The 22,203-nt window shown below is 45.6% G+C and overlaps 2 protein-coding genes across 2 annotated transcripts; one reads left to right on the forward strand and one right to left on the reverse strand.

Moving 5' to 3' along the window:
- Positions 1–1,326: 1,326 nt before the first annotated feature.
- Positions 1,327–18,105, reverse strand: dnaaf11 (dynein axonemal assembly factor 11). The gene is made up of 12 exons (XM_029524339.1): positions 17,561–18,105; positions 17,007–17,174; positions 16,450–16,527; positions 16,069–16,241; positions 15,790–15,968; positions 15,476–15,652; positions 9,689–9,769; positions 8,768–8,833; positions 8,454–8,523; positions 6,923–7,018; positions 5,967–6,064; positions 1,327–1,801 (listed from the first exon to the last, which is right to left on the reverse strand). The coding sequence occupies exons 1-12, from the start codon at positions 17,568–17,570 to the stop codon at positions 1,606–1,608; spliced, it is 1,392 nt and encodes a 463-aa protein (XP_029380199.1). The 5' UTR covers positions 17,571–18,105; the 3' UTR covers positions 1,327–1,605.
- Positions 18,106–18,405: 300 nt separating this feature from the next.
- LOC115057302 (replication initiator 1) lies at positions 18,406–22,152 on the forward strand. Its single transcript, XM_029524343.1, has 4 exons — positions 18,406–18,714; positions 19,467–19,516; positions 19,773–19,884; positions 20,171–22,152. Exons 1-4 carry the CDS (start codon positions 18,477–18,479, stop codon positions 20,965–20,967), a joined length of 1,197 nt encoding a protein of 398 aa, XP_029380203.1. The 5' UTR covers positions 18,406–18,476; the 3' UTR covers positions 20,968–22,152.
- Positions 22,153–22,203: the final 51 nt, after the last annotated feature.

Consider the following 22,203-nt stretch of genomic DNA (forward strand, 5'->3'; position numbering starts at 1 on the left):
ACACCTTCACTTCCTGCTGTCTCTTCTTCTCTTTTCTGGGCTCCATCGCTGCCTCACTGATTTCTGTCTGTTGCCATGACAACGGATGGTCCCACTAGCTTTGTATACGCAGCAGCGGCCCGTTGTGTCGACCCGGGCCAGACTGTCCTGTTCTTCCTTGTCAACACAAACGGTGCTTCAGGTTGTTTTTATTGGGTGGAAAAAAAAGACAAACTAACAAACCCTCATTTTTTCTGTTTCAGCAGGGCTAATAACGCTGTTGGCACAACGGTGAGTCAGTCCCCGTAGTCTGTGTTGGAGATGAGTGAAGGCTGCTGCCTTAAGGAGAAATTTTAATCAGGTTTTTGGTTGGAAACGTCTTCAAGATTTCAACGTTGACCTTTAAAGGAAAGTGTAAATATATAAAAGAGTTTGTTCATGATTTGCCTTTCACTAAAGCAGATCTTCTGTGTTCGTGGTCCTGATTTCAGTTGTGACTCTTGGCTGTGTGGCAGGAATCTGCTGCTCAGCAGCAGGAAACAGTTAAACAAAGAGATTAGAACTGTCACGTCCTCAGATTCAGATCTGGATTCTCAGACAGCAGTGAGATTATACAGGAGAAACATCTCTGGACGGCCGCGGACATGAAAACCTCCGGGACGAAGTGAGCCGCATCCAAATATAGAAAGCTGGATGATGAGAGAACAGTGGAGCTGTCAGGAGGAAAAATGGACCGACGCCAGCATGATCTCTCAAGGCCGTGCAGTGTTGTTAAAGACGCTCAGGGAGGAGGGAGGGATGGAGTCATGACCTCCGAGCGCTCCCAGTGACAACTCAGAGAAAAGTAAAAAGAGAGGAGACTTCAGCAGAGTTTCAAGGAGAGATGAAGAAGCTTGAATCAGTTTGGACCTCTGTTCTCTGGGCCCCGGAGCTGCCTCTCTGATCACAGTCTGACACCCAATCAGATTCTGAGCTTTGAGGATGGAAAACACAACTGCAGAAAGAACAACAAGGTCCAAAAAGCAAAATACAAAAAGGGCCACAGGCAAAGCAGAACCAACCGGGCTGATTGATTTTCCTTCTTCTCGCTGCACTTTCTCCTCTCAGCTGGAGTTCAACCAACAAATCTGTTAAGAAACCAACACGGTTTAACTCACAAATCCTCAATCAGAACCAGTCAAAGTTACTGTTACTCTGATCTGGGAATCGAACACAGTTATCCTGCGTCTGAAGATGAACTGACGAGAACTGAAATGTTCTTTCTCCACGTTTTTTATTCGTGTTAAAGATTTTACAGAAACATTCAAACATTTCCAAACAGGATGAGCTCTTTTATGACATTAAACATTGAAATGGTCCAGAAATACAAACTAAAACCACGTTTTCTCTCTTTGATTAAAAAACGGACTTCTGGTCTGGAATTCAAAATGAATATCACAAAATGTCTTTTCTTTGCTTTTCAGGTTTCAGAGATGATCAGTAGCTAAATGAAGGACTTGGGTGGTTTCTAGTTTTTGGTTTTTTCAGTAAAACATGAAGTTAAATAAGAGTCTTTCTAACACAGACTGGATGTCCAGATTTCTACCTGCTGTATTAGAAGTTTCCTCCGCTGACCTTTATGGACAGTTAAATGAGCGGGGGGACGTCGGGGTCGTCCACGAACCCCTGGGAGGGGCTGCTCTGGCCTGAGGGGGCAGGAGGAGCCCTTCTGGGTGATTCCAGCGGTCCTTCTTTGGCGCTCTGACGTGACACGATGTTGGCGAGGTCGAGGGCCATGTGTTTTCCAGGATCCACCTCCAACCGTTCAGGGACACCACTTTTTCTGCAGAGTGAAAGCAATGAAGACGTCTTTTAAATCAACTCCTCTCTCAGTCCAGCATCTGTGGGATGAGCTGGCCTCAGTTTTAGTTCATTGTTCATTGTTCATTTGTTTTTGTTCATTGTTTTATGTTGCAGGTTTGTTTCATTCACGCAGTCACCTCTCATCAGGACCCGATCAGCACACTGACACTGAGGTTGAGTTCAGGGTCAATAAATCTGAGTCGTAATTTTTGGTGCAGAGACGTCAAAGTTTCCAGATTTAATGTGACAGCACCAGTGATGTATTACTGGTGATTACTGAGCAGTTAAATGTCTCAATATATGATTGCAGTTTGTGTTTTATATGTGTATGATGTGTATGATGAAATAAAAGAGACATCAGTGTTTATGTATGTTTAATGTTTAACTGGTTAATTAATGACTGTGACCTTTCACCTTTTCACAGCATCATTTTACTGCCATTTACGCCTCCTTTCATATTTGCTGTGCAGCTACATTAATGAAATATGCTGCTACTGCCGCAGGAGGAGGAGGAGGAGGAGCCTCTTCATCATGCTGGTGGTGCATTAATACACAGAGAGCTCAGAGAGAAGGTGAATCCCTTTAATTCCTCTAATTAAAAAAAGACTGTTTTTGAAGCAAATCATGTCATTTCTGATGAGAAAAGCAGAAGTTCTGTGTTTAAATGTTTCTTAATAAATTGTACATTTAGAGTTCCAGTTTTTATGTCATGAAATAATACTTCCTGATTCCACCTGCATCTGAAGCGTCTAACCTTAAACTGCGGTGTGATTTTAGTTGTAGGTAAACTCAGTTGTAATGTACTTATCGCTCTGCTCAGTGTAATCAGCTGCCGCTGGTCTGATCTGATCCCATCTGCTCTCATTCAGATAAGAACCGGACTAAATAAGTTGCATGAACTCAGAAGAGGCTGATGTCATGTTGAGAGAGTTTGATGCTGTGATAATGTTTCCTTGTTATCAGCTGATGCTCCACAGACATCTTTGTCACAGAGTCAAAATATGTTTGAACCAAAAGGCTGCTGACGGCAGTGAAGACCAGAACTCCCATGATCCCATGCTAGTTTTGATTGAGAGACCAGGTGTTACAGGCTGTGCCTTCAACTGAAAATCATTTTATATATTAAACATGCTAAGGTAAAGGAGGGGACGTGCAGGGTTAAAGATTTACGACGTCTCTGAGCCTGGTCTAAGATTAGCTCCAGCACTCATGCTGGAAACGGGGGGCAGGTAAACCTGATGGTCAGCACTTCCATATTGGAGACGGATGGAGTCATTAGTCCAGGGCTACTCTCCTCAGCTCGCCCTGGTTGGGAAGTCCAAAATGGCTCCTTGTAATAGGTCAGGAGGCAAAGGCCCGCTGGTCATTATATCTCACAGGTAATGAGGCCAGAGGACCGGCGAGCAAAGTCTCATCATACAGGAGGTATTAATGACAGCGCTGCAGGCTGGCGTTACTGTGGATGGTGCAATATTGATAAAGTCATTTGTTGTGAAGTTACTGGGGGGGTGTCAAAGGTTGAACGGTGAACACAGCATTTATTTTTTGTAAACTGTGATAATCAAATTGACCCTGAGCGACACGAGCGTCGAGTCAGTTCGTTACGAACAGGACAGACTCTTGGAGGTCGGAGGAGTCGATGGACAAGGTTAATATGTGAGAGCTGGGAACGCTGGGAACACCATCATAGGAATTCACTGGTACGTGAAATGGAAAGTTCCATTTAACAGGGAATGTCAGTTCATCATGACAAAAACTTCTCTGGAAGAGAGAGGGAGGATGAGCGAGGGAATTAGAGCCCAACTGTTTGCTGTAATCCTCTGTCGGCCTGTTTCCAACACGTCTGACCATCCTCAGAAATAACAACTGATTATGTTCATCATCTTTGTGGAAAGTGATGAATGGAAATTATCTAAATCTAAAAATTCCAAAGGATAAAATATTGGATTGTCTGCTGCTCTGAAATCCCCGTATTTTAGTTTGATATGCTCATGTAACTCACATAAATATGCTTGGGACAAAATGGATGACCGTTGGAGGTCAGAGGTCACTCAGCTCGCCTTAAAGCGCCTTTTTTTGGCTTGCTGGCTTTCGTAGGGGGAATCGTGTTGGATGAGATTCTGAATCTGAACCTCTTCACCAACATTTGAACGACTGGAGCTTCAGAGAATAAAGTCGTCAGCCGTCCTTTCTGTCTTTATTTACAGTCTGTGGGCTGCATGTATTTAATGTTTATTTGAGAACTTTTAATGTGATATTTCACTTTTCACGTTTTTTGCAGTAGGTTGGATAAAACTGAAATCTGATGATGCCACCGAACTGAACTGAACTAAATACTCGCAATGAAGATAATTGTTCGTAAGAGATATATTTCCACTCCTTTAAATACTGACCTTTGACCTTTCCATACCACAGGAGACACTGTCTGTGGGTTTAGAAAGATGCTCTTAATCCACTTTGTGATACTGTTCACACGTCAACCTGACTTGTGTCGAGCAAAGACATTTCAGATTCAATCATGGCCTTCAGATCCATTTTACATCCGAGCCACAGGCTTAATGCAGGAACTGTGGGTAAGCCTGGGGTTAAAGGTCAGCCCTAATCATGTCCAAATGATGCAGTAACTCAGGAGCTCCCCTGTCACCTTGGCCTGCTGCAGGAGCAGCTTAGCATTTTTATCGGATGTTTAATTTGAGGGTGCCGGATTGAGCCGCAGCTCTTCGCTGTGTTTGATGGGACCAGCTGAAGGACATGAAGCGAGTCCTGGTCATAAAATGGTAATGACGAGCACAGCCCTGGGCAAGGAGAGGAGACCGAGCGGAGTGTGTTGTAATGTGGTCATTAAGAGCTGAAGCTGCTCCGAGGGACCTCAGTCGGGGGGGGCTTTAACTCATGGTTTATTCCATCTACTATCAGTAACACTTTCTGATACCCTGCACACTTCCCATAATGCTCATCCTTCATTATGGCCACTCTGAGCCCGGGATGATTAACGGGATCTTTTATCATACATACAGAGCTGCAGAGGACGACCAGGGACAAGACAAAAAAAGAAATTAAAACTAAGTAAATAATATTTAAGAGAATCTTTACAGGAAGTCCATCAACGGAAAACAGAAAAGGCAAAATGAAGTGAGCTTTTGCTCATTAGGCTTTTTTTTAACGAGCTAACAGTAAATAACTCCACAGTATGAAGTTCAGCTCTGTTTTCCTTGTCTCCATCACAGTCACAGTGGATTTCAAAGGTGGAGAAGAATAGCAGCAGTGAGTGAGTGATTCCTCCTCCCGGGCAGCAGCTCCGGTCAAGGCTATCTGTGTGCGTTGGCAGCAGCAGAGCGCTGCCGTTGACTCGGCCGATGACGTGAATCATCCGTGGTTCAGATACCACAGGTGTCTGTGATCAGGACAACAGGGACCTGATGAGCCAGAGGTTGTGTTTACTCCAACATTGACGATACGCACAAACACACAAACCACCCAGTTTACTCACATTAACCTGGTAACACAACCAGAAGCCAGCGATACATGCAGCGCTCAGAGTACTCAGTACACCAAATGAGAGCTTCCTGTTCTGTGTCAACTGTGGGAGAACATGAAGTGCCGCCCTCAGCTGTCTCAGGTCCGACAGACTGAGTTGCGTTCATGTAAATAATTGTTTCTTTCAGACTGGACTTTCTTAATCTTGCCAAGCCAAACTGGAAAAAGAGTCTCCTCCTTCCTGTCATCTTCACAGCTTTTACTGCTCTCGATGGTTTTTTTTTTAGTTTTTCCTCCGTAAACAGAATCAGCTGATCTGTCCAATCTGAAACTGATCAGATCTGGATCAGTCTGATCCATCCATTCTCATCCTCCATCTTTGACAGTGACATCTAGAGTCACGTCTCTACATCGGATGCTCCTATTGGCTCCGGTGGCAGCTGTTATAGTGAACAGAGCCTTATTGAGTCACATGTATGAAGTTGAAGCTGAAGTTAAGTTGATTCAGAATATTTAACTTGATGACATTTTTTAAAATGTCCTGAAGAACAGAAAAGTCTGCATGTGGCTCCGAAGCACAGCAGTAGAGTGAGTGAAAAGTCAGATTAGACTGTCCACGTTATGAAGACATCTTTACGGTCCGCAGTGGAGGGAATGAAAATCTTTACCTTGTGCTGTCACCAGACGAGCTGCTGCGTCTATTCTCACGTGCTCTGGGTGGACGTGGGACGGTCTTTGTCTTCGTGGCTTTGATTTCACTTTCAGCCTGAAAGATACGCGCACACACACAGAAACTGTTGGTTCTGATTCTTTTCAAAAACTTTCTGCAGTTTTATGATTTTTTCTCTATACGGGCATCTTGGTGCAGCATGTATCAGGAGGCATACGGAGGATTAATGGTGGCAAGTCTGACTCTGCAGTATCTGCACCTGTGTCTCTTTATAGACACTGTAAACTGTTTCCTCATTAAATCCTCAGAGGGCAGGAGGCCTGATCACCACCACACAGCCCCAGTAAACAAATCACAGAAAGCAGTTTAAGAGCCTGAATTAAACAGGACTAAAGGTTTTCTTTAAAAAGATGTTTGTGAATTGATTTCTTCTGTGATGTCGCCACCTGCAGGACACGACAAAACAGATGTATATGAATTTATTTTCTCCAAAGGTGGAGGGGTTTGCAGATAATTTGTGGGTACACTTTCATTCTTCTTTACTTAACAAAATGGCAGGTGGCCAAGTCACAAACTGGAGGCGTCGAAACAGCAGATCTCAAACTGACAGGTGACGTCATGGTGAGTTGATATATTAGTTGGGAGCCGCTGACGTAGACGCTGTTGAATATATTCCCAAAACTACAAGTACATTAACAATTACAGGAGCTCTAATTGGCTGACTGTATTCTGAACAGACAATGGAGCCAGGTTTCTTCCTCTGAGCCATAAAGGTGAAGTTCAAACTGACATGATGTTCAAATGAGGCTGAACGTTTAGTCTGTATTGACAGAAATAAAAAACAGCCTTTAAGAGATGGAAAAATGAATCCACAAAAAGTTTTATTCCGTCAACCCTTTAAAGTTTTTCAGGCCTCGGGTGTGTGAGGCTGATGTGATGTGTAGCCAGACCTACTCGGGGCATGCTGAGGACCAGGTGTCCGGTGGTTTGGGACCTCTGTGCTGTCGAGCTGTCCGGCTTCACTTCAGCAGGCAGAACCACCTGAAATATCTGCAGAGTAAATTATTCATAACTTTAATTAGCAAGATTAATGCGCTGATCTGGCACTGACGCTGTCCCAGTGAGTCAAATGACTTTAATCATTAGTGGGTCTTTTTTTAGGCACGCTCTCCAGAAAAGACTTGAGAGGGTGACCAGAATAGGTCCAACTCAGAACAGCCGCAATCAGTCGCTGGGACAAAATCTTACAAAAGCCAGAATGATCTATGTGGGAGAATAATCGAGGAATAAAAATGAGCGTGAACTGGGACTTTATTCTTTAACGTGCTGTTGTTTGAAACTGAGGAAAACTTTAGGAGAAAACGTGCAGGCAGCAGGTGCAGGAGGAGGAGTCCCGTTCAGGCCCCGGGTGTGATTTACACACCTCACAGACAAATCCTCCGCTCTGTTGACGCAGCAACACTGAATGGCTTCATATTAAGAAGGAATTTTAAAGGCCTGGGTTGATGTATCACTGCATAAATCAGCCCACCCGTCCAATCAGGCTGACCCCTGGCATAAAACAACCATCCATAAACAAGCGGCAGCTTGAAGTGGAGCCATGAAATTCAGGACTCTGTGTTTATAATTTGCGTGCTGGAGAGTAAAAACATAGAGAGAGGAGTAAAAACCATTACACTTCCAGAATTTATGAGTGGCCAAACATCTGTTTAATCAGGCCTAAAGGTCACTGTGGTCTGTTAGCAGGAGATTAAATCCTCTACACGTCTGCTCCTTACTGCTGAGGGGGCTGGACACACCAAGTCATTGGCATCATGTAGAACAGAGCCTCCCTTCACAAAAAAACACGGTCACATTTCAGCAGGCCTCATGCAGGGCTGGAAATAAACACCTGACACAAGATAAACACAGTTTGCTGACACTGAAGCTTCTGCTTTTGGCAGGAAACTCAGTGATTCCAGGATAAACTTTAGGATCTACCAGAGAGAGAGAGCAAGTGTCTGTCCTGTTCTGGACAACTGCCACACCAGAAAACAAACCACCGTCTCAGGCTCACAGCTGCTGTAAAAAACTGCATCCATAAACAGCTGACGATTCAGCAGCTTCTCACAGCCTTTTATATGCTCTGAATCTGGAACTCCATCCATCACACGTCTCTCCCAGCTGAGCAGCCAGCATCATCTTCATCACTTCACAGCGACCTGCCAGGTCATGACATCAGCAGGTTGCTTCAGGACTGTGAGGAGACTGAAGATGAAGATGTGTCTTTCAGTTAGGGCCTCATCGCTTCTTCCTGCAGGAAACATGTTCAGTTTCCCCTTCCCCAGATGATGTTGCAGTGAAGTTGACCTTTGAGACCTTAACCGGCCATATCACTTCATTTCAAGGTTTAAGACAGATTTCAGACTTCTAAATGTAAAAGTCAACAAAGATTTGAAAAGTGTATGAAAATCTCTGCAGCCAAATTGCAGGCTCCACGTCGTACCTTTCCTTTGACGGTGACCCGGGCGTACGTTGGCTGAACATCCACGTCCATCAGGGAGGTGTCCATGTGTCTAAAGGGAACGGCACGGAGGTCCGGGTCAGTATTTACTAGCTAAACTGTGGAGCAGCAAGTTGACTGGACTGTGCATCAATCACCAAACAAAAACAGGAGTGCAGGAGTGCAGCGATAGTCATGTGAACAGCGTGAAGGTAGATTTGACAATTACTTGTGCCCCAAAGTTGGAGGTCCTGTAAAATTAGAATCAGTGGAAATGTATTGAACCAGAGTGCTTTCATAGAGCTCATTGTTCCTACCTGTAAACTGCCAAGTCTAACACAATGCTGTTGTTGTCATCATCCTCAGTTAGAGAGAAATCCAGCCTGTAAATACACAAAGATCTGGTCCAGCTGTGGATCGACCAACATGGCTCCTTAAACATCATACCAACCATGATTATACAACAGGTTTAACATGAGAAAACAAGTCAGGTTGAATCGAAGTCTGTTCGACAGTTGGTATTTAACAGGCTGGTGAGTAAATGTGCTTGTGCAGCAATGATCACCAGAACAGGGCTTGGCACGGCGGCCATTAACTGACAGTGAAACATAACATCCATGAAGCATCTCCACGCTCATACAAAGTCATCTATTCCTCACCTCTGTGTGTCCTCCGCTTACAAATGAAATCAGCCACATTTTAAGGCCTTCACCTGCTTATATATTCCAGGGTGGACCTCACCACCACCACTTACAGAGATCGGGGGCCTGAAGGCTGCAAATAAAGGAATCAAACAGCCTTTTCCCAGCATCAGTGTCTGAGCCGTTGGAGCAGGTGGAGGAAAAGGTAATCAGGGTCCTCAGAGGAAAAACATCACAGATATGAAGGCTTGTGTATGGAAGCTGAAAGCTGTGAGCCGGGCTGAGATTGAATCGACTGATTGGATGTGTTCTGTTGCTGTAGCTGAGCAAAACAATTATGTTGCTTTCTGCTGCATTTGCTGCTGTAGCCGAGAGGAACCGTCGATCTACCTCAGTCAATCACAGCTGCAGCCTCACAAAGCTAACCCTAACCCGGCTAGAAAAAACAACTGAGTTGTGTTGACGTTGTGTTGTTGTTTGTGCAGCTGTTGTGTGTTATGTTTGACAGACATTCGGCCGATCTCAGCAGGAAAGTTTCCAGAGGTGGGTGCCAGAATCTACAACAACAAAATGCAGCTTGTTAAGATGGGCTCATACCTGGGCTGGTTGACATTCAGGACTCGTCCATCAGCAGTGATCAGGGTCCTGGGGGCCTTTGGCTTCTTCTTCTCTCCCTCCCTGCAGGAAAACAGCATAGTGTGTGTGTGTGTGAAGGACTGACAGCATCAGGTTGTAGAGTTATGGGGTCTGAGGGGTGAAGGAGAGAACCACCTGTCCCTTCAGGAGCATCTACAGGGCATCTATAGCATCTAAGGTCAATGTGCAATGGAGAGAGGACACACATACACGTGCTGGATAATCCATTTCTAAAGTCGTTTTTAGCCTCAAACAAACAAACAGGAAACAAAGTGTTTATAGATCCGGGTCAGTTCCCCTTCACTTGTCAGCTTATCGGCCTCCCTGACACCAGAGTGACCATCTCGTCAGATCCTTTCTCTTATTGATCTGAAACAATAACTGGTCGTCTGGTTCCAAACCCTTCAGCTTGTGAGTCTTAAAACGATGAAATAAACCGCCCACCCCAGTGACACGCCATCAATGATCACTTTAATCATCTGCTAACATCTTGTGTAACCTGAATGTACCTTTTAATGGCACCACAGATGAATCACCGAAATGACTCGGAGTGTATGTTTGAACTCAGAGCATTTCCCTGCTGTGGAGCCGGTCTCTCCATCAGCCCCACTAACTGGGCCCTGACACGGCAGGGCAGCGCACGCTGCACATCGATTAAGCTCATCGAGCAGCAGATGAATGAGACAGTGGCCGAGCGTTTAGTGCTCAGCGGAGGGTCGGCCATTGCAACCTCTGAGGCTGTACATCAGCTGCAGAGAGGATGAGAGTGACAGCGTGTTCCCTGAGCCTTCAATCTGCTGAACTCCAGGATGGTAAGTTCATGCTTTCATTAGAGCGCTGGCCTGTAATGAGGCGAAGTGGTGCTGAGGAGCTGAGCCGCTGACACACCACAGTGTGATGCTGAGGCTGGAATGAGGAGGAAATATGTTCAGAACAAGAGGTCCAATTCGTTGTATAGCTGTTCTGTTCATAGGCTTCATTTGGAAAATGTCTCAAAGCCTCCACATATTAAAAATCAGCTGATTCTCTGTGGCTCAATAAAGACTCTATTCACAGTAATCAGGGAGAGAAGCTCAGAAAACAAGAACACACACTGGATGTTTCCTCTCCTGTGTTTGGGTCGTTTCTGTCTTTATCTGATCAGGAGTTCTGCTCATTAACGATGAAAAATCAGCTCTTTATTCTGTCAACACAATAAACTCAGAAACATTCAGGACTGATCCAGAGACTCTGATTGGCTGTGACATCACCCAGTGGAGCCAATAGGAGCGTCGGACGTAGAGACATGACTCTGGACGTCACTATCAAAGATGGAGGATGAGAATGGACGGATAAACACACAGAAGGAAATCAGCAGCACTCCAGTCAGAGTCCACGGGACACCAACTACCCTTTTACCAAAAACATTCCTACCATGTGGCTTCAGAGTGTGTAATCTTTGTGTGTGTGTGTGTTGGGGACGAGTCAGGGTGAGACAGAGGAGAAGAATCCACTTCAAAAGATCAAACTGAAAGCAGCATCTCCATCACTCTGCCTCCCAGCAAACAGGCCACGGTCACCGTGTGCTCCTTTTTGTGAAGGGGTGTGATGGGGCATCTATCAAACTGCTGAATCACGGAGACATCAGCGCTGACAGGTCTGTGGAGTCCAGGCGTGAGGACGATGTGTTCAGACAGCTTTCAGTTAGCCGCGTTCAGAGGGACAAAAGTCTTCATCTGCACTGCATTAAAGTAAAACAGTGAACAAACTTCCAGATAAGTGTCCTGCTGCTGAACATTTCTATTTGTCCAAGTTTTACTCTTGTAACTTACAGAACATTAAGTTTAGTAGATGAATTGTGGATAAGTTTGTACTTGGATCCTTTTCTGATCTTTTCTTCAATAAACTTGATTTCTGACACAAACTTATGACATTTTTAACTGTCCTTTTATTTACTACTTCAGAAAATGTTTAGGAATTTCCATTAAAGGTCCATCTTTTATTCATATTTTGTATTTATATTAAAATTCCTACTTATTTATTCTTTTACTTTACCAGTGTTTTATTTTGGAGAGTTGATCCATACCCATGTCAGTGAACTCCATCCATGTATAAGCAACCATTCCCCCTCCACCAGAAGCTCAGAGTTTTTCAGGTCGGCCCCGCTGCTCATTTGGTGCTTCCCTTCTCTCGGACCAACACAGAGCCGTCTCCTGGTCGGCCTTATCACAGAATCCACCTCAGGAGCAGGAAATTCATCTTTCCTGACAATCCAGTGACGGCATGACTGCATGCATCAAGTCAGAGCGCTCTGACAGCCAGGCGCAGGACACGATAAAAACGGCACTGCCAGATCACCCCGATTTTATGCTTGGACAGCATGCAGGTCTGGGATGTTTTTATAATATGGGTTAGGAAGTGGACTGTCCCCGGTTGGCGTCTCAGCCATTACACTTGGTCTCTTCAAATCAGGCTTATCTGGGGGTAAAACCTGACTCTTTATCTGGACAAAAGAGGATTTCTTCTGGTTTTCAGCGAGAGGTGCCTGATTCCTGGAGAATTTCAAGTGACGAAGGCTGAACATGCACCATAAACTGCCATACAGCGTGTCACGGACATGATAAATACGACTCAGAGATCCAGCAGCAGCAAACAAGCGGCCGATCGACCTGATCTCACACAAACACAAACACTCAGTTACCTTTGAGCTGGTGTAAAGACTTTCCTGCCAGCAGGAGATTAGGCAGAGCTGAAAATATTTGCCGCACACTGCTCAGCTATTTGTGATGATGTGGCTTCAGGTGGGGAAAAATCAACACGTTGTATGGATCTGTCACACAAAACATCATGGAACGGAGAATAAAAAATAAACACACAACGAAGTGAAAGTCAACGACAACAACAAACTGACAGAGGTCAAAGACACTGCAGTCAGAAAGATCAATGGCTGAAAAGAGGAGCAAGCTTTAATTCACAGAGAAACTAAACGACCGTCGCCTGGAGGGATACTGTGTGTTCAAAACCAAACGACTGCTCACACACAATCTGACACAACTTCAGGGTTCATGATCTTCAACCCTGCATGAGTGGGGGGAAATAAACCACCTGCCCTCCCATCAGAACACAACACAGATACAAAAGGCAGAGGGGATATGATGCCATCAGCAGACGACCAATGAATCAGGTCTAAACTCAGGTAGAACTTTTTGTTTGTCATGTGTCAGTTGTAACTCAGTTAAATAATTACAACTAATCTGTGTGTTGTGTTTGTCTGTTGTGATCATCAGTGCAACTGACATCACTGTTCTGACAGAGAGTAGGCCTGTCTGTGCGCGTGTGCCAAATTAACTCCCTGTCTTGATGGTCACCTTCAGGGTGAGCACTAATTAGTGATGGGGTGGAATAATTTATTAGATTTTAACAAATAATTTGCTGACTCGGCAATCAACATGAAACATGCTCCCTTGTGATTGGTGGACACACATGACTGGCCTCCCTGTGATTGGTTAAATGGGGGCGGGGCATGACCAAATCTTAAGACTATAAGACTTGCTTTTGTTCTTTAATTAAAGCAGATGAGAATCATCACCTCATTAACACCTGAATAAATTAAAGTTGTGAGGTCACAACACTGTGACTGACAGGCTCTACCAGCCAATCAGAATACAGAACAGTGCAGGTCAGATCAACCTTCTCCTCCAAAAATAGTTTCTACTAAAAACCAAAACAAGGTGGAAATCTGATGAGTGACATCATGCAGGGTTGTCATTTGGTTTAACAGCTATATGGGAAATACTTCAGCATTAAAGAAAGTAAAATCCTGTGTCAGTACTGCAGAGCTGGTGGGAATTTCCTACAGTCCTTTCAGCTTATTTCAGGACTGGACGTGAGTGGAGGCGTCCTCCCAGCTTCACGCTCAGTAAAAAGCACAGTTCCTCTGACCTCTTCTGCCACACATGTTTAAGGAGAAATAACATGGCACACCACTCAACAGTCTGACAACGTCGATGACATGAAAACACGAACACATCAGCAACAATTTCGCCCTGAAACGCTTCAGTGGAGCTGCTACATTTATGTCCTGTCAGAGTTGTGAGCGTGGACGCTGCTCACAGTTTAACCTTCAGGGTCAGGTCCAGCTGGAGTCCACGTCACTGTTAGTTTGACTAACACATGAAGACTCTCCGACACTTGAAGTCAACAGCCCTAATAAGCTTTAAACATTTAGATATGGTTCACCAAAAGAGTTGTGACCACGGTCTGTCCCTAAAACTGGACGGAGACTCTGGGACTGGAAAGTGAAGCCAGCTGAGGAGCATAACGCTTCCCCAGTTTTTGTGCTGTGAATGACGTGTGCACAGAGTGTATGGAGGTAGATCTTCTGCTGGTTAAAGACCTTGATGGCGTGAGGAGACAGGTAAAAAGGGCAATGTTGTAGGTGAGTTGAAGTGTTTCATGTCGAGGCTCTGACACTTTTAGGTTAGCACAGCGGCCTTTATGTGTCCTCAGTCTGGACAGATAATGAAAGCTACAAATTTTCACAAGAGATATTTAATATGTGACTGTTGTGTATTTTGCTGTGAAGTCCCCATGGCTCCACATCCAGCAGTTTTATGTTAAATTTAAATTTCTCTGGTGCAGGGGTCACTGCAGTGTCCACCATTTCTGACTCCTAAATCACTCAGGACTATCGGCACCTTCCAGCTCAGCGGCTCATTCATTAGTCACAAACCTATGAGTGAGGCATCAGAACTAAATCTTGTCTGACCCTGTGAACCTGGACCAGCCCCTCCGCCCTGCAGAACGCTGAGTCAAACATGATATTTATGTCTGATTTTTGCTGCTCAAATGAAAACAAATCAGTGACCTCAGCCATGTGGTCATTAAGGTGATTGACTGATCTGGCCCCCTGGTGAGCAGTTGAGAGTGCAGAGGTCAGACAAGACAAGACAAAACACGTAGTCTTACCTGTGGCTTCAGCACGTTTCAGCCTTTATTGGCCTTGTGTGAATCAAGTATGTGGACAGCATATTTTTCCCAACAGATTAATTAACCTTTAAAAATAAGATGATATACAAGGAAATATAACTTGCTAAATTCAAACAGTTGGACCAGAAATCGTCCCTTCACGATCAGACGAGACAAAGAAAAGCATTAAAACTTGATCGTGCAGAAATGTGCAAGAAAACAATGAATCGATTATCAAAATATCTGTCTCACTGGAAGATACCGAGCTCCAAATGGCCTCTGATGTCTGTTACATCAGCGTCTGAGTGTTCATACGAATGTAAAAGATAGAATAAGAGAATAGCAGTTATGTCATCAGCAGTGATTCAGCACGCACACACACACACTACAATCAACACATTTATTGAACATGTTGGTGTCAGAAACTACACAGCAAATGGAAGCTACATTATACAGCACTTCTTTACTCCCATCAGCCACTCAAAGTGCTTCACACACACACGCAGCTTAAAGTGTGTGGACAGTGTGAGTATGTGTGTGTGTGTGTGTGAGACCTCTGTTGTGTGATGGTGCCACTCTGTGGCTAAAATTGAACTGGTGACAGTCAGCTCTGCTGCTGTTGAATTTTTCTGTTAAAGTCACAGCAGGAATTGTAATTCCTTCCTGTCACCTGACTGAACACAACAGAGTCGGTGTGTTTACAGCTGGTCAGGCTGCTGAGGCTGGAGATGACTCATGGTGTGAAATGACCTTTTGGACAACACGGCCCTTGTTCTGAGGGATTAGAACCAAACCATTTACCTCTCCTTGGCCTTCCTCTCCTCCTCCAGGTGGCGGTGAGCCTCCAGACGGGACTCAGGGGTGAATGAACACGGCGTGTGCCAGAACTCCCACTCCTTCTGCTCCTCGTCTATCTCAGCGCTCGGCGGCCGCGACTTTGTGTCCTCCTCCACCTCCTGGTTATCCTCCGACCCCGGACTACAAAAACAGAACAGACTGAATCTCCTCACCTCCTTCCTGCTCTGGTGGTTTTCTTCCTCGTTCTTTTTATGTTGGCTCAGGAGTGATCATCTCAGATCCATTGATTATAAAGATATAGAACACTGTGTACTCACACTGTGGACCCGTGGCCCTCCAAGCCTGCTCTCCTCTCCTTATTTCCTGCGTCCTCTCTCTCCTTGGCTCTCCTCCTCAGGTATTCCCTCTCCTGCTCCTGGACTCTCATCCTCACCCTGTCCAGCCCCTGAGAGGCTCGAATCCTCTCTGACCGGCTGATTTCCGTCCCGTCTAGCCACTGAGGACACAATCGTTCAGTTATCTGGACTCTTAAGTCATCTTGTTCTGAGTTGTTTCTGTGTGTGTTGGGGGGTTGCGGGTCAGGTAGATGATACTACCTGGAGTTGGGGCAGTGAGGCCACCACATACTGCCTGTAGCCCTCAAACTCAGTGCAGGGGTTTCCCACCAGAAACATCTCTCTGAGGTGGATGTTGTGCGTCAGAGACTCAACGCTGCTCAGATGACCGATAAAGTTTACTGTCAGGTCCAACTTCTGGAGGCTCTCGCAGCCTGAGAACAATGATATAACACTGAACAGTCACTGACAGCTAACTTAAAAACTGAAAAATACAAAAATAAGCATGAGCACAAACTTGTCAGAACACTTTAAACTCATCATTCATCTACATTTGATTTAAAAAAAAAACAAACAAACACATCTTCAGCAATGGAGAACCAAACAGACTAACACAACCACGTCCCTGTCTTATATACTGACCTTCAAGATTTTCTATAACTTCAATGTTGTTCAAGGCCAGATTCAAATACTCCAGTTTCTTCAGGCGACCAACATTCTCTACAAGAACAAATAAGATATTAGCAAAAAGATGATGCTCAAGCATGTCCCCTTAAAGTCTACATTCATAATTTAAATATAAGTGGAGCCTCCACAGATGCTGGACTGGGCTGAGGTCTGGGTGATTTGGGGCCGAGTCAACACCTTGAACTGGTTTCCTCAGACCTCCTGAATGATGTTGCAGTGAGACCAGAAAGCCTGACATCACAAAATACAGTTTCCACGAAGACCTGGACTTGGTCTGGACCAGGTCGAGGTGAAAGTAACATTTCCCAGCAGCATCACACTATCTCCACCAGCTGGTCCTCTTCCCTACAGGTCACAGTCTCTCTCAACCTCACACTGGATCTCTTTTCTGCTTCGACATCAACTTCAGGACTAAAGGTTCACCCCGCCCACTGACAGGTATCCACAGCAAACAGAAAATCACTGCTCATTATGGGATGGCTGGCCTCGACGTCCAGGAATCAAAGTCTCACCTATTCTGGGGATGAGGTTGTTTTGCAGGTAGAGGATCTTCAGGTCTCTGCACCACCTGTCCAGGTGTTGGATCCTCTGGATGTCCTGCTGATGCAGAGACACTTCCTCCAGGGAGGAGATCTCACCTTCGTTGTGCTCAGCCCTCCGGCGGACCATGTCCTCTGTGACTGGACAACAATCATATCATTGGTAGTCCAAGTTGTACCATCACTCATACTGATGAAGCTGAATTTCCACTGCTGCAGATGATTGACTTTATTTTACATTATATTTGGTAAGTTTTGAAGCCAGTGCTCGCTGTCATGCTGAAGACAATAGAAATGGAGCATCTGTTTATTTATTTTGATTTTATTCCTTTTTGTTCTGGGGAACCAGTAAGCTAAGCTAACCGACCGTTAGCTCCGTTCGCACTGAATGTGGCGCCGAAAAGAAAACCCGACAAACATCGTTATCGGAATAAAAGTGGAAACAAATGCCAAATAAACTGAACAGGCAGAAAATATCTTATATTCCTGTTTTTTTAACAGCTTTTGTGTTTTTATTTCTCACTTACCGTAAACCATCTTCTTCTGTTGTCAGCCGTTGCTATGGAAACAGTTATGATGCTGCGTTCGAGTGCTGTGGGAAACTACCAAATCCAACAGCGACATCCGCCTGATTCCTGACCCCGGGATTCCGCTGGATGCGGAACGGCTCCGGAACGGCCCCGGAACGGCTCCGTCCTCCGCCGAACAGCGGGAGTGGCGAGGACTCACGAGATCTCGCGAATTCACGCATAATCGCGCGATACAGCCGGTAGTAGTTTGTATCAGAACCACAGCGCCGTTGAAAGTTTCTGGCGTCCGTCCAGAGGACGTTTATTGGACCGCATTAGTCATTTACCGTCCGTTTACTCCTGCCGCGTCCTTTTTATGGGTGTTTTTATGAAAAGGACGTGACGGGTCAGATTATTCTGTTATTTTGGACCTCCACAATCAAAATCTCGTCCATTGTGTCAACGGGGTGAAATGACCTGTTGACTTCCGGTCTGTCGCCGCCCATAATGACGTCACCAAGGTGTGAAAGCCGCCGTGAACACGGGATGTCTTATTTTGAAAATACACCGGATGTTTTATTTTGTGTCTGTGCACGTTTTCTGTCCCGCGTTATTTATGTGCCGTGCTCTGGGCAGGCAGACAGACAGGCAGGCAGGCAGGCAGACAGACAGGCAGACAGGCAGGCAGACAGACAGGCAGACAGACAGGCAGACAGACAGACAGACAGGCAGGCAGACAGACAGGCAGACAGACAGACAGACAGACAGACAGACAGACAGACAGGCAGGCAGACAGACAGACACACACGCCGACAGACAGACAGACAGACAGACAGACAGACAGACAGACAGACAGACAGACAGGCCGACAGACTTCATCCATCCTCGGAGCCTCGCTGGATCGGCCCTCCTCTGCGGGGCCAGCCGCCCGGAGATGATGAGTTACGGGACGTTTCACCGTCAGCTGAGCTCCATCATGGAGACGCTGACTAAAGCCGCCGTGGCGGAGATCAGCGGGCTGGTGGAGCAGAGCCACGCCGCGCTGCAGCTGGAGATCTCCCGCAGCCACCGGGAGAACGCGGCGCTGCGGAGGAAGCTCGGCCTGATCGGGACCATCATCGCCCGGGGACAGCGGGGGGAGGCCGGCGGGGCGCTGATGGACCTCACCGCCGGTGAGCTTCCTTTTCCTTCATCTGTCCTTTATTACCTTTTTCAGATGTTCTCCCTTTTCACTGTCTGCGGGGGAAATCCAAACTGATAAAATCCACTCAGAACACCCGGTAGTCACAAAAAGAGGAGGAAAAGCTCACAAACAAACAAAACGGCCTGTTAACTCTGGAAAATAATACCAAAGCTGTTTCCTGTAAAGGACAAATGGCCCAAACATCTCTAATCTGCTGTGAGGTTTGATCTGATGAGATGTAGTGAGAGCAGGTCAACATTTATTTCTCTATATTATGTTCTGTGGCTGTGTAATGCTTAAGTTTCTGTTGGTTGGACATGACTGGAGAATTAAATGTGGCCTCTCTGTCAAAAGGGTTAGGGTTATTAATACCTAACCCTTTTATTAAATATTAAATAGAATATTTAAGTCGGACTTGATGCTTTTAACAACATTTCTCCACTGTGGTATTGTACAGAAGCCAAAGAAGGTCATACTCATCTAGTCCCCATTTCCAAAAGGGATTGAAAAAGTAATCACACTTTTGATCACAGTTTGTGGAAGACGAAGCACTTCATTTCTCACGATAAGAAAATATAAAAATATTAGCCAGGATTGCAATGCAAGGAAGTTCAATGTACCGAATATGCTTTGTATCACTGATGAAATTAACATAATGACAGTTTACCCACAATAAATATGCTCAGTGTCCTCCTGCGTTTCATCTGAGGAACCCACCGTGTGTTTTTGTTTTTTGACCAGAATGTATCCCTGTGATGGAGACAGCCGACCTGAACCCGAGAACCAATGAGGTGAGAGAAAGTCAGGTTCTACAGCCTGGATTCAGAAACTGGCCATTAAATGTCAACCGTTTAAAATAAAAGACCAGCGAAACCTTAGAAGAATCTGAAGGCAGTGCACCGAGGTTTAGGAAACGATGATGGATGGAAACATTTTCAGTCCGTTATTCAATAATGAAAATAATCGTTTTCCTCTGATCGTGAACTCGGTTGAATGAACTGTGTAAAAAGAACAGCTGATGATATCAAGCTTATCTTTCCCTCTCAGGACGCCACGGCAGCTGATGAAGAAGTGACGAATAAGGACGTGGTAGAGATAAAGGAGGAAGTAACGAAACAGTTGAATGACAGCGATGATGAGCTGCTTCTCAGTGAGGACGGTAAGACAGAAAGTAATGTTGATAATCCATCTGTGTCATTCTGACTGATGGATGTAAAATGAAACTGCAGTATTTTGGAGATAAAACCTGTGGACAGCAGCCGATGCAGGAGGAGGAGAGACTTCCAGAAGGTTCTCAGATGTAAATGTCTCCTCATGGAGTTTAGCTCATACTTTTTTTGTAATAGAAAGTGAGATGAAAGTAATGTCTGGAGGCCATTTTGCTATCAGTCAGGACAGAGACGTCTTCAGTGTCCTGATGTGTCCACTGGTCTGTTTAACTGCAGGGACGGTGGTGCCGCCGTCAGAGGCAGACAACAGTGAGGAGGGACCTTCTGGGATGACGGTTGACCTAAAGTCGTGGGATCAGACCAGTGACGGGCTGTCGGAGCAAGTCCAGCATCCAGACTCCCACAGTGCACCGGGGTCTCCGGGTGCTGCGGGGGCCGCTGAAAGCAACTTGTCAGATGTGGTGTTTGATTTGGCCTCAGAGGCAGAATGTGAAGCCCCCACGAGAAAGCACTTCCTCCTCGTGTCTGGGGCCAGTCTGGCCTCCCTGCCTGGGACCTCTGAGCTGAAGAGGGGCGTGTCCCTGATCAGCTCCCTCCCCTACGACTCAGAGCTGGATCTCTGCTCCTCACGGACTAAGCAGGTCCCCCCCAGCTTGGTGCCTCATCGGCCGTATTTCAAACCAGACCAGCCAACCCTCCTGGACAAGGTGTCTGACCTGAACTCTGCAGGTTTTCCCTTGGCGCTGGGTCTCAGCGGCTCCAGACTGGACCCTCTGGACCTGAACAGGTACTGCAGGGACAGACGCTTTGTCTGCAGCTACTGCGGAAAGTGCTTCACGTCGTCACGTAGCCTGGAAACACACATGCGCGTACACACGGGTGAGCGGCCGTACAGCTGCGCTCAGTGCGGGAAGCGCTTTACGCAGTCAGGTCACCTGAAGACTCATCAGAGTGTCCACACAGGAGAGCGTCCGTTTGCCTGCGAGCATTGTGGGAAGAGATTCGCAGGGAAGCAGAACCTGAGGATCCATCAGCAGAAGCATCATCCAGCAGAGCAAGGAGACGCCGTCTGATCAACAGGAAGCTCCACACATGGACACTGACTGAAAACAGTAAACTCGTGGTACTGTACAATATGGAGGCTGCTGCTGTGATCTCTGAAGCGGGATGGACCAGATCCCTCCTGCTGTTCCTGAGAAGCTAACGTAGATCTGTCTGGATCAACCTTTGCAGAAGTTTGAGCTTTGACTGAGAAGTAAAGTGGAAGTAGAACTTGATGTGGATCAACTCTTACATCAGAAAGGGACAGTAAACCTGCTGAGACCAGATCCCTTTTGGAGGCATCTGAAAGTTCTCTGTTTGGTGTGTATCTGGAATTAAACACATGCTTTTATTTATTTATTTTTGATGAATTGAACATTCTTCTTTTAGTCTCTCACTGTAAACAAAAAAAGCTTAAAATAAACGTGTTAGCAAGGACTCTCTGGAACTTGATAGATGAAACTTTAATGACATCTAATTGGACACGTCTGTGACCTGAACAGAGTCCACTTCAGCTTCCCTAAGTGAACAGCAGTCAGTTAAAGAGTCCACTCAAAGTGCTGACACAACAGGATGTGGTAAGTTCTATAATGATGATGTCACCATCAGAGTTGTGGCGTGTCCAGTGACATCTGGGCTGTGTCATTCAGTTTGTGAGGCTAAAGGCTAATACATCAGACATACATACAACATGTGACCTGAAACAGGCTGTGTGTGTGTGTGTGTGTGTGTGTGATGTGTGGATAGCATTGAACCTCGACCATGGCAGTTACGCAAAGCTCTGTGTGTGTGTGTGGTTTAGTTCTCTTTCCTGACACCTCAGATGTCTTCTGTTTATTGTTTTGACTTGTTTGCTGCCAGAGCAGGTTCTGGTGGTCTGACTCTCATGTTGACGCATGAGCAGAGACCAGTTCTCCGGACCCCGTCTTTCATCTACAGTATATTGGCAGGTGGTTTGATTCCAGCAACTCCTGGACTCTCTGCTGCCTTTTTTGAATTTCAATAAAGACACTGAAAAGCAAATAGAAAAGAAAAAAAAGGTCACAATTTCACCACAACACAACTTAAGTAATAACCTACTGAAGCCCTTAGTCTGAAAGACAAACAGAAACACTGGACACAAGACCAGCCGTCAGGACTTCTGGGATTTTGTGATGTGATGATTCAAACAATATCTCAGCTCAAGCTCAAACCTGGTGACTCACATCTGTCCTAGTTTTCTGATATTTCACAGATGAATTTAAAAATAAATATTCTTTCACATAAGA

This window comes from Echeneis naucrates, chromosome 17, assembly GCF_900963305.1.
Source record: "Echeneis naucrates chromosome 17, fEcheNa1.1, whole genome shotgun sequence".
NCBI lineage: Eukaryota > Metazoa > Chordata > Actinopteri > Carangiformes > Echeneidae > Echeneis > Echeneis naucrates.

Bases quoted from the DNA above. Each gene is read 5' to 3' on its own strand.
- dnaaf11 (XM_029524339.1), bottom strand. The intron at 8,834-9,688 runs GTATGAGCCCAT...GTGTATTTACAG, and splicing joins CTGAATGTCAACCAGCCCAG to GCTGGATTTCTCTCTAACTG. The intron at 6,065-6,922 runs GTAGGTCTGGCT...CGTATCTTTCAG, and splicing joins TGGTCCTCAGCATGCCCCGA to GCTGAAAGTGAAATCAAAGC.
- LOC115057302 (XM_029524343.1), top strand. From the start codon at position 18,477: ATGATGAGTTACGGGACGTTTCACCGTCAGCTGAGCTCCATCATGGAG. The intron at 19,517-19,772 runs GTGAGAGAAAGT...TTTCCCTCTCAG, and splicing joins TGAACCCGAGAACCAATGAG to GACGCCACGGCAGCTGATGA. The intron at 19,885-20,170 runs GTAAGACAGAAA...GTTTAACTGCAG, and splicing joins GCTGCTTCTCAGTGAGGACG to GGACGGTGGTGCCGCCGTCA.